Source organism: Acanthaster planci, linkage group LG01 (genome assembly GCF_054643075.1).
Source record: "Acanthaster planci isolate LZ-2023a linkage group LG01, COTS_SCS, whole genome shotgun sequence".
Taxonomy (NCBI): domain Eukaryota; kingdom Metazoa; phylum Echinodermata; class Asteroidea; order Valvatida; family Acanthasteridae; genus Acanthaster; species Acanthaster planci.
The window spans coordinates 34803670-34817941 of record NC_141777.1 but is presented as its reverse complement, the minus strand read 5'-3'; the positions used below and the strand labels follow the sequence as shown (position 1 = coordinate 34817941).

At 41.9% G+C, this 14272-nt stretch overlaps 1 protein-coding gene across 2 annotated transcripts in view; it reads left to right on the top strand.

Moving 5' to 3' along the window:
- Nucleotides 1-13931, top strand: part of LOC110979637 (methionine synthase-like) — a 30686-nt gene extending 16755 nt beyond the window's left edge. Inside the window, exons 16-27 of one of the 2 annotated variants that reach the window (XR_015425994.1) lie at nucleotides 379-552; nucleotides 3252-3420; nucleotides 3799-4001; nucleotides 5303-5401; nucleotides 6337-6412; nucleotides 7092-7247; nucleotides 7776-7966; nucleotides 9017-9223; nucleotides 9748-9849; nucleotides 10381-10584; nucleotides 10860-13117; nucleotides 13192-13931. Coding sequence is in view for 1 of the 2 variants with exons in the window: in XM_022235636.2 (XP_022091328.2) it covers nucleotides 379-552; nucleotides 3252-3420; nucleotides 3799-4001; nucleotides 5303-5401; nucleotides 6337-6412; nucleotides 7092-7247; nucleotides 7776-7966; nucleotides 9017-9223; nucleotides 9748-9849; nucleotides 10381-10584; nucleotides 10860-10946 (1668 nt within the window). In the remaining variant the exon portion in view is untranslated. Of the gene's footprint in view, nucleotides 1-378; nucleotides 553-3251; nucleotides 3421-3798; nucleotides 4002-5302; nucleotides 5402-6336; nucleotides 6413-7091; nucleotides 7248-7775; nucleotides 7967-9016; nucleotides 9224-9747; nucleotides 9850-10380; nucleotides 10585-10859 lie in introns of both variants that reach the window. The other variant, XM_022235636.2, reaches the window with a different exon arrangement.
- The last annotated feature ends 341 nt before the right edge of the window (nucleotides 13932-14272 follow it).

The window sequence follows — 14272 nt, the reverse complement described above, 5'->3', positions numbered from 1 at the left end:
TTGTAATAATTTTTTGGAGTGAGTGAAGTGAATATTTTCAGAAGCTGAACAAATTTTTCAGTTGACAAAGTAATGGTTTGAGCAGATGATATAATACCTGAAAAAATGATCTGTGTGGACTTTTTTTGTCCCGTCAATAATTTTTTGAGATTAAAAACAAAGCACTGGAAGACAAATAATATTTTGTATCTAAGTGAGTTTCATTAGAATGCAAAATTTTTTAAAAAGTACAAAATAGGCCCATCTGGTGGCAAATTAAGCCATCTGTTTACACTGTAATTTGTGTGGCAAAAAAAATTGTCTGAATGGATTCAGTTCAGATTTTTTTTTCTGTTCCACTCTGTCTTACTCGGGCCTGGCTCTGCTTATTTTGCTCAGGGCATGAGTGTGGTCGGGGACCTGTTTGGAGCCGGTAAGATGTTCCTACCTCAGGTCATCAAGTCTGCCCGGGTCATGAAGAAGGCAGTGGGTCACCTTATCCCCTTCATGGAAAAGGAGAAGGAGCTAAGCCAGCAGAGAATTAAAGAAGAGACGGGCAAAGTTGTGCTGGAGGTGAGTTGGAGTAGTTCTCACAAGCTTGTCTTACGTCCTGACATCGTAAGATTTGGACATCATTAGTATTGCAGTAAACTCTGTGATGAAGATGTCTTACAACAGACAACATTATTTGATAACACCCTTGTTGATGTCAGTGAGCATAAGGGTCTTTGCAGAAATGTTGAAAATTTTGTGACATTTTGACATTTTTTAAGACGAGGTATAAGTTGCCATTTATAACATTGCTTGTGACTATCCCAGTCACTCTGGAATGTTTCTATATAATAGGGCATTTGGAAATTATTGGGATGATATTTTACAGAAATACCAGATGTGAATGTGACAGGGACATCACCACATTTTCATCAAGTTTGGCGAAATTTTTTGCGCCAGTTTCCTCCCAACTAACTAGCAGAGACTGTGAGGTCTCGTTGATTTTCCAATAATTGGATTGATCGACACAATGAAATTTGGTACAACTTGGCAGATTTCAGGAATGGCTGTAAAACCTCTGATTAAATTTCCAAAATTCATGCCAGGAACAATGAGGTGTGGTCTAAGCTTAGCTTGTTTGGGGGGGATTGGATAGGGTGGGAATCTGAAAGAAATTGAGCTTCAACCAAACTTGATGCAAATACTGTGTTATCCCAGGCACATCCATAGTGTGTGTTTAAAATATTAGACCAAACAATTTCAAACTGCCCTGAACATTCTAGAATCAGATGAACAGTCAAAAGCAACAATACAAGCAACTTGGTGTAACTCTGAGTGACCCCTTGTGCCTCAAAATGTAAAATGCCATCAAATGTTTCTCAGCTTCAAGGAATGGCCAATGAATGACCCACGGACCAAAAACCAATACCCTGTCTGTTGCTGCTGGCAATGATGTGTGTTTGTATGGGAAATGCATTAAGCCTCTGGCGGACAGCTCCCCTTGGGTTGCCTGTCATTACCAGCTACAGTCTAGTCATTCAGGCATGGCCTACTGCACTGTGCAGAAAACAACAGCCCTCAGTGCCTGTTAATATTGGACATGCTTGAGTGTCCGTCAAGCATTCCTACATTGTACACGTGTGATATTGATGAGGTGTCATTACCGCAGCAGTGCACTCGCGTATGTGTTTCTTTACTCGAGGTGCTCCCATGTAGCAAGTCACAACATCCTGTTGGTTGAAAATTGGTTACTCACCTGGATGTGATGGCTTCTGTTTCTGGTCGCTAGATTAATCCATATGCCACATCATACATTAAGCTGTTTGAACTTGTGTCAGAGGAAATATCTTGTGAAACATAGCAGTCCATCACAAACACCATTGGCAGATGTTGATCCCATTTGTGAGCGTAAATTTAGAGCCAATGATTTTCTGTTTCAAAAATGGGTATTTTCCGTTTTGCCGAATTCTGCTTCAGAAATTCAAATTCTGTTTGATGCCTTAGTAACCTTGAAAAAGGAGAGCAAGGTTTAAACTCTGCACGGAAACCATTTGCCAACCATATTCCCCCCCCAAAAAGGAAACAAATATTGTTTGGATATACTCTGCAATGTTTCCAACTTTTTAAATAATTTTCTGTGGTGATAATTAGAAAAATAATCCACACAATAAGTACAGCATCCCCCACCCTTTGATTTCCCACCGGACCGATCATCAAAACCTTGCTACAATTAATTAACGAACAATTCATGTGTCACTCCTCATGTATAAAATTAAATTAAATGAAGTGAAGTCATAGAGTAGGTCTTGCATGCAACAGTCGTTGATCACCATGTGTTAATGTTAGACATCGACCCGCCATTTTATTTGGCAGTGGTGCGACAGCATTCAGAGAGTTAACATTAAATCTGAGCCATAACTGCATGTTTGTGACTGAAAACTTAGCTCTACATCGAACACGTCCAAGGGCCCATTCAGCTATGGTACACCAAGCTTACTAGGTTTCGTTTAATTCAAGAAATACGTGATTAGTCTTCGTTTTGGTGCCATGGTTTCATTTTTTCACCGTGTGGTACTAGCCTTGTCTCAAGGCATCTATGCGGATTCACAGACTGAATTCTCCACATGTGCAATAAGCATATGTGTGAGTATGAACTTGATTGCACCTTGATTTCATTGCTAGTATGGTGGACATGTGCATGGCCAATGTGTGTACTGTACCGCGCCGCTGTGCTCTGCCGGCCGCCGCTGCACGCTTAACCCCATCACGGTGGGATTATTTTGATCGTGACTGCTGGGCTGTGGTATGCCCTGAATGGAGGGCTTTGTCCAGCAGCAGGCCCCATCGAACCAGCAGCTGCATGGTGAATAGACTGTATGTGTGGTATGCACTAATCCTCACACAATGGTGCGGTAGTAGCAGTCCTCCGTAGCAAAGGGGTTAAGACTCCCAGATGTCACAGTGCTTGGAAGTATCGATACCGGTGCGGATGACGCAATCATGTGGTACCGGTAGATTGGTGTAATTTAGCATACTTCTAGCATAATGTGTTCATTAAAAGCAAGCATTTTAAAAGAGTTTGGTAGGCATCTATTTATGGTCCTTGGCGGAAAGTTTTCTTTACTTTTGAAGCCATTCTTAGTGGGAAATTTTGCAAGTTCTGTTTCAAGCAGTAATTTTCATTTCAAATTGTTGATGCCGTGAAGTCCGTCCGTTTTCCCACAATCGGCAAATCATTGGCTCTACATAATGCCATGATTTCTCCTGCTTATTCTCTACAGGATCAATACAGTGGCACTGTAGTGATTGCCACAGTCAAGGGAGACGTTCATGACATCGGCAAGAACATAGTCGCTGTAGTGCTGGGATGCAACAACTACCGGGTCATTGACCTTGGGGTTATGACCCCGTGTGACAAAATTCTCCAGACGGCCATCGAGGCTAAAGCAGGTACATGTAGTTTCCAGATATTATCTTTGAGAGCATTGGCAAAATAGGAAAAGCACTTTAAAAGACTGTGTAAAAATGTACTTGTGCTCTGAAGGGGTAGTTACTGGTCTTTCAAGTGTACAAAAAGTATATTCGAAATACTGGTAACCCTCAAAAAGTAAAACTTTTGAAAGCATCATTTGTAATTTAGAGTAATGGCATTGGATAACATCTGTCAAAATGCAGATTGAAATCTGATTAGTCAAGTTTCATTGCAGAAGTTGCATTGGAATACTTTCCTTTTAGGGCTTCTCCAACCATCACATTTGAAACTGTCCATCATACGACGTTGAAAACAATCAGTTGTTCTAATGAAAATGTGCTTTTTTTTACTCTCAGACATTGTTGGCCTGTCTGGCCTCATCACGCCTTCCCTTGATGAAATGATACACGTTGCTAAGGAGATGGAGCGTCTTGGATTCAAGCTGCCACTTCTGATAGGTGGAGCGACCACCTCCAAGACGCACACAGCTGTCAAGATAGCTCCATGCTACTCGGCCCCTACTATCCACGTACTGGATGCTTCAAAGAGTGTGGTGGTGGTGAGTCATTACCGAGAGCGTCTTAAGAAGACTGCACAATTTTAGTTTTTTTAGGGATCAACTGATGTAGGTTTTCCAATCCAATCCGATGTTTTAACCAACAATAACTGAGAGGTAACATTAACAGGATGTAGGCCTTCTAACAACACAAAACCAGTGTACTCCCTTAAAATGTCAGTTTATACATTACCGGTAATAGGATTAGTTTTTGCCATCACAGTCACCGTTGAGAGAATAAACTCTGCACATCAATCGCCGCCGCGCACGATACCAATGTAACCGATCACACAAACCCACATGGTGCTTACCAGTACATATATATGCAGAATAGACACAGCACTTTGGGCTGAATCACGGTAGCCTTTAGTCAAGGTGCACATGGCACCGCTTCACCATTGTGTCCTCATCGTGTATGCCAACGGCAGAGGTGCATGTCGTGTGTTCAGGTAGCCATGTGTGCCTTGAATAAAGGCTACATCTCGGGCTACCTTCAGACCGGTCACACAGCACCTCGTGTGTGATGCCATGCATGGTGTGTAGTTCCTGGGCTGTTTGAATGGCTGTCAATGGAAACGGTACACATGTACACTGACTGCTCCCTGGGACTGCGGTCTGTGCATTGAGTTGTTGCGGCATGGATCGTGTAGGTGTAATTTTTGGGGATACTTTATGTGGGTTGTACAATGGTATAACTCTTCATTTATCTCACCAAATGAAAAAACCACAGTTTGTATTTATTCTCAAGTAAAAAATATGAGATTTTTGTTCGCCAAAACTGAGTGCAGAGTTTGCTTCTTTCTTCAAGTTAACATCGGCACTCATATTTGCAAGGAAAATTTGCTGATCCCAAGTTTTGCCGATGTTGCTGCGCATTGGCTCGATCCCATGTTCGATCCGATTATTGATCGATCGCTAGTTTGTTTTTAATCTTCTTTTAATCAGGAAAGCCCTATCAGTCATAAACTGTTCTCCCAAAGAGCCCTGCATGAAAAGAGATAATAAATGTTCAGTTTTTAGAGGTAGTTTCCAGGGAAAGCCCGTGGAATAAGGCTGGTGTTGAGAACCCAATTCACATGTCGACCTGGACAGGACTTGAACCCAGGTGACGGAGGAGCGTACCCCTCTGCCAACTTGACTCCCTTATGTGTCAGGGAGGACATTTGTTTGTCCAGGACAGAGGAAAGTGGTGCAGTACAAGTCACTAGAGATGTGAATCTGTATTTTGGGATTTTCTTGTTATGTCTTACTGCAGACTTTCTGTTACTTTTCATCCTGCTACTTGTGTGGTTTTTGTATGATAGTGTTCTTCCCTGATGGACAGGGACCAATTTGAAGACTTCACTGAAGAAATCCGGGAGGAGTATGAGGAGATCCGTGAAGATCACTATGACTCCTTGAAGGTGAGTCTACTCGACCTCTTTTTCAAAGGTCACATAGATAGAGCCCTGCCTTTGTTATCTTTCACTGCACTGCTTCTTTGCAGCCTCACAGTTAAGTTTGTTCCCCCGTAAAAACTGGTAAGTTATAACAAAATTCTCAAATGTCTCATAAGGCTAATGAAAACAGTATTTTGGGCATTTCCTAGTAAACAACAATATGTCAAGTGTAATGGAACTGCCAACTAAAACTTTTTCTCAATGTACATCTTACAAACATTATTTTCAACCTGATTTTGAAGCCACTCGTTTCATGTTTCAAGCTTCACTCGTTAAGATTCAGAGTTGTCTACAATCTAGGACTGAAAAAGGAAAGGAAGAGCTAGACTTGAAATCGCAACCTGCAGAGTGTTGTGGTGATATACTAACTACACTGCACGTATCTAGTCATGTGCATCTACCTTTCCAATTTGTTTATTGGCTGTTCTTATTGCAGGGGGAGGTACGTAGAGAAGGTTGAGCCTATGCATGCTAGATGTCAAGATCTAACAACCCACATTAGGATTCTAATGGCAGTGGTTGCTTAGAGTTGAAAAACATAAATGCAGAAAGAAACAACAGTTATTTTAGTTTTTCAGTTTCAGAATTGACATAAGATATCTTTTCAAATCAAATCACACAGAAACTTACCAATTCAATTCTGTTTTGGTACAGGTTGGGGTTTCTACTTTAGCTTCGTCGCTATTTACTCCTTTGGGACACACCAAAACCTACCAATTTAGTTCTGTTTTGATACAGGTTGGGGTTTCTACTTTAGCTTTGTAGCTATTTACTCCTTTGGGACACACCAAAACTGACCAATTTAATTCTGTTTTGATACAGGTTGGGGTTTGTACTTTAGCTTCGTCGCTATTTACTCCTTTGGGACATTGATTTGCTTCTGCTTAACTTCATTCCAGGATCGTCATTACCTGTCCTTAGAGGAAGCAAGAAAAAAGAAGTTCCTCATTGAGTGGAACATAGAACCCAAACCAGGTACTAGAGTTAGAAACATGGAAGAAGAGGGGGAATCATTGCCAGCATGTTGATATTCGTTCCATCATTTAAGTGATGAACCCTCCAACAGTTTGAGTAGTCACAGACAGTCAAGAATCTCAACCTGTTAGACTACAAAGACATATCATGGCACTTGATCGATTTTCGACTGATAGGAAAGCTTTGGTTAATTTTCATCTATTGCGTACACTGTCCCTCGGGTTGTGTTTTCCTCTAAACCTTAACCAGGTCGAAAAAAGAGCTGTACGTTATTGTGAATTAGCTTATATGTTGGTTGGGGATAGGAGCATGTTGAGATTTAATAACTTAAACTAGACCGAGCAAATTCTTGAAGATGCTAAAGTGTGCAGTGCTTTCGACTATCCTGATTTCATGACTTTTTGCTGTAATGTAGTAGAACCCACCCATCTTTGACAAACTTAGGGGTCTAGTGTTCAGATGTTTGTGCTATTGAGCTGGAGGCAGTGGGTTTGAGTCCTAGCCTAGAAACCTTTTGAAGTTTTTGGAAGCTTCTATCAATTTTATCCCATTACTCATTAATTCTGTCAAATACTTTCAAACGTTCATTTTGCCTGACCAGAATCTGTCAGTTTTAGTATTGTCATATATTCTGTCTTGAAAGATAGGACCATCGCTAAATTTTTTTCCCCCCCTCCAGTTATCCCAGCCTTTATCGGCACCAAGTGCTTCAAGGATTATGACCTGACTAGTCTGATACCCTATATCGACTGGAAACCTTTCTTTGATGTCTGGCAGCTGAGGGGCAAGTATCCCAACAGGGGATACCCGAAGATCTTCAAGGACAAGACTGTAGGTATGTTGAAGTAGAGTTGACAAATGATCTAGTGAGTGGTTCCCGTGATTTTAAAGGATGCAGTCTTATTGCGTGATTAAAAACATTTGGGAGAAAAAGTGTTTGATTAATAAATAAGCTCATTTTTACATCTTGTTACTTCTGAAGATAGGTTGTGTTTTCAAAATGTTACATGTTTTTATCAATGTTTTAGTCAAATCCATCACAAGTCTCAAATAACTAGTCAATTCAGTCTTAAGCCAAGCCAGGAGCTATTCCAATGAACTGTGACTAAAGCACTGCTTTTGTCTTTGTTCCTCTTGCTACTTTTGACTGGTCTTGTGAAAGGACTTTTGATGGACTCGACTACAACACTACACTGTGTTGTAATTCTGGACCTTGTGGTGAATGCCACAGTGGCTGTTGAACTCAAACATGCCATCACGCCAGTGAATCGCAGGGGCTCAAAGAGTAGATCTCTAGGTCGATGGTGGGTCTTTGTGAATCTACACAGCAAAATCCTTTTTTTATTGTTTTTCTTTTTCCCAGGGGAGGAAGCAAAGAAGGTATTCAATGAGGCTCAGACGATGCTGAATAAGATTATTGACCAGAAGCTTTTACGGGCCTCGGGGGTGATGTGCATCTATCCAGCCCACAGTGTGGGAGATGACATCTATGTCTTCCATGAGGAGATTGGTATGGGGGAGCCCAAGGCTGTGTTTTATGGACTCAGACAGCAGGTATGGTCTACTGCAGTCAGCTTGATAGCTTGAGGTGTGACCTCATGAAGACATCCTCAACCCTCCTGTCATTTCCCCACTGAAAGAAAGCGACAGCATCACTATAACGTCTTGTGACCTTGTTACTAACTGTGGTTAACATGCTTAATAGAAATTGGGTGCCCCCCTCTTCTGTAACCTTCAGCTCCTCCTCCCACTTGCGTCACTTTTAGTCAGAACTCTTGACTATGCCTTTCGGTGGGTAAAGTCTGCATAGGTAAATTGGGATCAACGTAAGTTATCACCTGGGTGGGATTTTGTGGAATGAAGGCCGGTTCTTACTTGATGCCAAAGCGAAGACCTGTGTGAATTTACGATGTCGGATCAAATATTCGTGCTGCGAATTTGCTGAAGTTGGTTACATTTTCAACTCGAGCGAAATTTTGCTGGTAATCTTTCGTGACGTTAAATTTGCCTCGCTTCCGCATTGGCCTGTAGCATGAACCAGCCTTCAGTAGAGAGAGTATTTTACCAAATTCACGCATCTCCAAAAATCATCGGAGCTTCATTCAGAGCAGTGGTCATGGCAGTTTTGGACTGTAATAGAGTTTTGCCAACCAAAGGTTGCTGCACCATGAAATTTGCCCCCTGGTCTTTTGCATCACAGGTCCTTTCCCTTGAAGGTCTGGAACTTCAATCTTAGTGCCTCTCCTGCAGTTTCCTGCTGAAGTTGTCTCATGGTGTTTGTCAACATTGTAAAATGTATACTGTTTTGATTTAATACCCACTGTCTGCCTGTGAGTCTCTGCTTTCAAACACTGAATGCAACTTATTTGATGGGTCACACCATCAGTTGTCATAAAGTCTAATCATGGTAATGCCATGAACATTGTCAGTGATAAAAAAGATTGAAGTTCCAAAGATGTTCAAGTTGAGTTCTGTGGGAACTTAGTACTCTAAGTCCCCCTTCATCTTTTTTTTCCACTCCACCAAAGTAATTTGCGTCTCCCTTGTTGGTGAAGTCTCTAAAAATGACATATTTCTTGAAATGCTCTGATCTTCTCCTTCTAGGCTGAGAAGGACTCGGGAATGTTGAAGGAGCCCTATATGTGCCTGTCTGACTTCATTGCTCCCAAGGAGTCGGGAATAACGGACTACGTTGGAGCGTTTGCCGTGTCGGCGGGCTTCGGGTCCCGTGAATTGTGTGAGAAATACGAGAAAGAGTTTGACGACTACAGCGTCATCATGGTCAAGGCGCTTGCCGACAGACTAGCTGAGGTGTGACCTTTGAAGGACTTACTTTTCTGGAAAATGGCCTGAAGCGGTTTGGCAGGAGTGTAGTTTTATGCACATTTCCAGATTTCTGGCAACGGTAACTGGTCCTAAAGGCAGTCTATGAAGTATAGACATTTATCAGTTGCCAAAGATATGTAATACCAAACTGCTGCAAACTGCTTGCTGACTACAGTGACCTAAAATACAAATCACAAAATATGGAGGGCCTGACATTTCGATCCTGGCAGAATTTTTCTCAAAGGGGAAAAAAAAATCTTGCCAAATTTTGCCTTTGAGAAAGATTCTGCTAGGATCGAAACGTCAGGCCCTCCATATTTTGTCATTTATCAATTGTTGTACGTGTAGAAATGAAGGAATTTTCATTCTTGGGTGTAACCTGGGCAGTTTTGTGAGTGGAACTGTTAGTACAGCCTTTGAAATGGCCCAGCTGTGATCACAGGGTTCTCTTGGGTTTTCTGCCTGTATTGATTCCTCTGCACCATTTAAGACCTGCTCTCTCTATGCAGGCTTTTGCTGAGGAGTTGCACATGAGGTTACGTAAAGAGTTCTGGGGCTACGGCAACCAGGAAAAACTGGAAACCCAGGACCTTCTCAAAGTCAAGTATGAGGTAGGTCACAGAACATCCTGTACCTCTTAACTTCACAAGACCAGTCACAAGACCAGTCACAAGACCAGTCACAAGATCAGTTACAAGATCAGTTACAAGATCAGTTACAAGACCAGTCACAAGACCAGTCACAAGACCAGTCACAAGACCAGTCACAAGATCAGTTACGAGACCAGTCACAAGATCAGTTACAAGACCAGTCACAAGTCACATGGCGAGTAATGACAAGGAATGCTTTTGTTGCAGTTCATTTGAACAGTGTGTGTCTTGAGTTCAGGCTTTAGGTCTTGTGTCGGTCTTGTGATTGTCATAAGAGGTCTTGACTTCAACACTGCAGCTGGTTATAGTTAATACCTAATTTTGTACATTTTTAGTGCCTTTACTCATGCAAACCTTTACTTTGTAACACACATGTTGTAAAACTAATGGCAGCAAACAAGAAAGGCACCTTTAGTCTTTACACACTGAACTTGATATTTCAAGAAACTGCTACTGACCGACATCTACCCTTGATCTAAACAATCTGCGCAGGGCATCAGGCCTGCGCCTGGTTACCCCAGCCAGCCTGACCACACAGAGAAACAAACCATGTGGGACTTGATGGACGTGGAGACCAGCTGTGGCATCAGACTGACCGAATCCCTCGCCATGGAGCCCGCTGCCTCTGTCTCTGGACTCTACTTCGCCCACCCCAAGTCCAGTTATTTTGCTGTGGGAAAGATCACCAAAGACCAAGTAAGCTGTGGAGATTGGAAAAACCAAGTGGGAACAGTTGGGCGGTTCTTAACGACCCTTATCGTTGCAAAAGGAAAATTTTTATAATTAAAAGTTTATGGCTCTTCATTCTGTGCATAGTGTAAGATATACATTTACTGAGGCTTTGTAGACTAATTTGGTGGCCAGAACTGGCCTGTTTTACCATTTGAGGTAATTAAAGATTTCATCCACAGTAGTAAATACATGGGATTATTTAATGCCGAGGTTTTTTTAATGTTCTGTCATCGTTCCAGGTTGAAGACTATGCTAGCAGGAAACACATGGACGTGTCCGATGCTGAGAAATGGCTAGGTCCCAACTTGGCCTATGATACCTCTTGAGGACAATGAGACTGTCTTCACTGATCTGATGTGAGGAATCGAATCTAGACCACAGAGCCGTTTATCACACTGATGCTGATTTCTACATACAGACCGGTTCCTTTCTCTGAAATCATGAGTGTTACAACAAAGAGTCAACTCAGCAGCAGAGTGAGCTGTGTGTAAGAAGTGACGAGCAAAATAATCACAGTGGCTGTGGAAAAATATTAGCTTAGCTTGAGCCAAGTTCAGTTGCTGGCCAAAAATCAACCGCTTGCCGATTTGGCTTGGTACCAGGATATATTTCGTGCATCTTTTACCAGTTACAATCGGTGGTTAACAAATGATCACTGATTGAACTTGGCCATATCTGCTAAGGCTTTTGCACAAATTCTAAGCTGACTTTTCCCCCACCGTTATTTGCGAGCCTAATTCACCGAAACACAGCTTGATAGTATTACACTAGGAACCTGGAAATGGATGACCCATAGGCGGCCATTCTACAATGACCATGCACTGCAAGATGGCAGATGCCAATTCTTTTGTAACTTACAAAATGAAAACATCTCCAACCAGTGGACAATAGACCGATTCCGCCCGCTAAGTCATTTGACCTACAGTGGGTATCACTGCAAAAGGACAGCTTGTTTTTAAGTGTTGTTTACCAAAAATGAAGCCAATTTTTGGTATATCACTCACGGGCATTACTTTGGGTCAATGACACCTATGACACACTTTGCTATGGGGGACACTGTGTTTGCTGATATTTGATACTCCAGGTCATGTGACTTAGTGGGTGCGATCGGTCTATCACAGCATCGTAACTGTTTGACCCAGTAACACTTGTATTACTTAGTATTACATTGTATTTATTTCCTAATGAACATATACAGCCATATACTACGTGGGTATTTAGGGGGTGGTGTAGGGAGCAGTGATTAGGGTGGCCATTCAGGAATAAGTTGGTAAGATAAGTAAGTCTTGATATTAGAGCTTCATGTAAACGAATGAACCAGTAGCTTTCAGCACAAACCAGATTTTTGTCAGCATTTAAATATTTTAGCGACTTGACTTTTAAAATTCCCACACGGCCAGTGCCAGATCCACAGTCATTTGCTCCTTGCCAGTTTTGGACAAGTTATCAAACTGGGTTTCTTTATTACTTGACTTTATAGTACTATGTTGTTGGTGGTTTCTACAAACTTTATTCATTGCCTTGGGGGTCAGGGAGTACCTGTACGTTTTCCGGGGGGGGCCTTGGACTTTTAGCCCTAACTTCGTGTTATGTGCACATTTGAACTTCTCAGGTTCATTTTTTTTTCTTTTGAGAAATAGATCATTGATAGTTAAACCACTTCCTGCCGGATGGATTTTTCTTGAGCGGGATGAGATGATGGGATCTTTTCAAGATTTTCCGTTTTCAAAATTCTTCAAAAAATCATGTGTTCATTTACTGGATGTTTACACCCACACGAACGACTGTCTGGTGGCTACTCTAATCTGACAAGCAACCTTCATTGACGCCCGAGTATTCAACCAAGCTTGCAGCCCTGTGAAAGAGAGCGCTGAATTGTGAGGTGTTGCATAATTTCCTTTGTTCCGGTGAATGCCAGTAGCGTCTTTTCATTCACGGCTGGATTGGCGAGCAGCGGTGCTCTGTCGCTCATCAATGGGGCCCTGGAGCACTTTTGTCCGCGGTGCTAATCCCCGGGCGCGCTATGCCCAAAACAGTGGTATACTGTTTCAAAACAGTGCCAGATTACCTTCGAAAATGGAAGTCGCAGTTAATGATGGCAAATTCCCAGCAGCAGGTCCTTTATTCTGAGTACAGTCTTTTGTTACACAGACCAGCTCTTTTGTCCGAAACCAGGCACCCCGGCTCTGCGTATAAACATACGGTGCCAGGCACCCCAGCGGGAAGTGGTTAACAGTGCCATCTTATGTATTATACCCCTACATTGGAGTATCTGAAATTGGTAAGCTGTTGCCACTGAAAACAAATAGTGAATGTTCCATTTTAAGAAAGAAGAAATTATTGATGAGTTTTTGGCTTTCAGATGTGCCAAAATTGCCTTAAACATGTCTATAGATTTTAGTTTGTTTTAAAGATTTTAGGCATTGAAATGCAGCAGTTTTTGCACTCACAGAAACACCATTGAAATTGGTCAAAATTTCTGTAGCCATTACGAAAGGTTTGACATTTCACTACTGGCACTCTCAAAGCACTGCTCATAGCTAAATCAAATTTCTGTAGTCATTTCGAAAGATTTGATGTTTCACTAATGGTATTCTCAAAGCACTGCCCTTAGTTTACATTCAGTCCTGGTGCTAATGTGGAGTGTACCTGACTGATTTTCATTGTGTGTTGCAATGTATTTTCATAACGTGTTCAACTTTTCCGACTCCACCGTTGATGCACAATGGAGAATGGTGCTGATTTAATTCATAAGTCACTTCTTTCCTCTACTAGAGGGCTGAGATGTGAACAGAACCTTGATCGGCCACGTCCGACTCACCTCACTGCAGCTTTTAGTAATCCCAGTGACATGATCGTCTACCAGAAGTTATCTCAATTCAGCTGTAGCTTAACCACTTCCTGCCGGGGACTCTGGAATCGGACAAAGGAAACAGGGCCCTGTAACAAAAGACCGTACTCCGAACAAAAGACCAGGCTGCTGGGCATTACCGACATGTTTCACTCTCTTTTGAAACCTTATACCAGGTCAGCAGTGCACTGAGCCAGGTTCGTGAACAAAAGACAGTTGTATAACACCGCACAATCTGGGCTCTGTTTACAAGGCTGCAGGCCTGGCTGAAATACTCGGGCATCAATGAAGGTCACCTGTCAACTTAGAGTAGTGCCTAAAGATTACTTCGTGTGGCTATAAACGACCGTTAAATAAAATGATGAATTTTTGAAGGATTTAGAAAACGGAAAAAAGATAGTCATGCCGGCCGAGCATCATCAACATTGAAAAATGCCCCGGGCATGAAGTGGTTAAGGCTACCTTGTAATGTAATGTAGCTACCATAGGTGCTGTGTTAACTTCTGCTCACAGTCACGTAATTTGGACCTAACCTTTCATTAGATTTTTCTCTCAGCTTTTTAATCAAATTTATTACCAAGTTCAGGAGAGTGTTTATTTTCATGACGTCCTTACTGTTTGCACTGTGGAAGTAACATTAAATGGCAATCTTGGAATCAAAGCAAGATTTGGGAATTTCAGATTCATTCCGTTAGGTCACAATTGTGTTTTGTGGAACACAGTTTTATGTTGTGCTCAGATGGCTCAATCAATCATAGATGATAAACAATTACATCCCTCCATTCAGTGATTTGTTGAAGA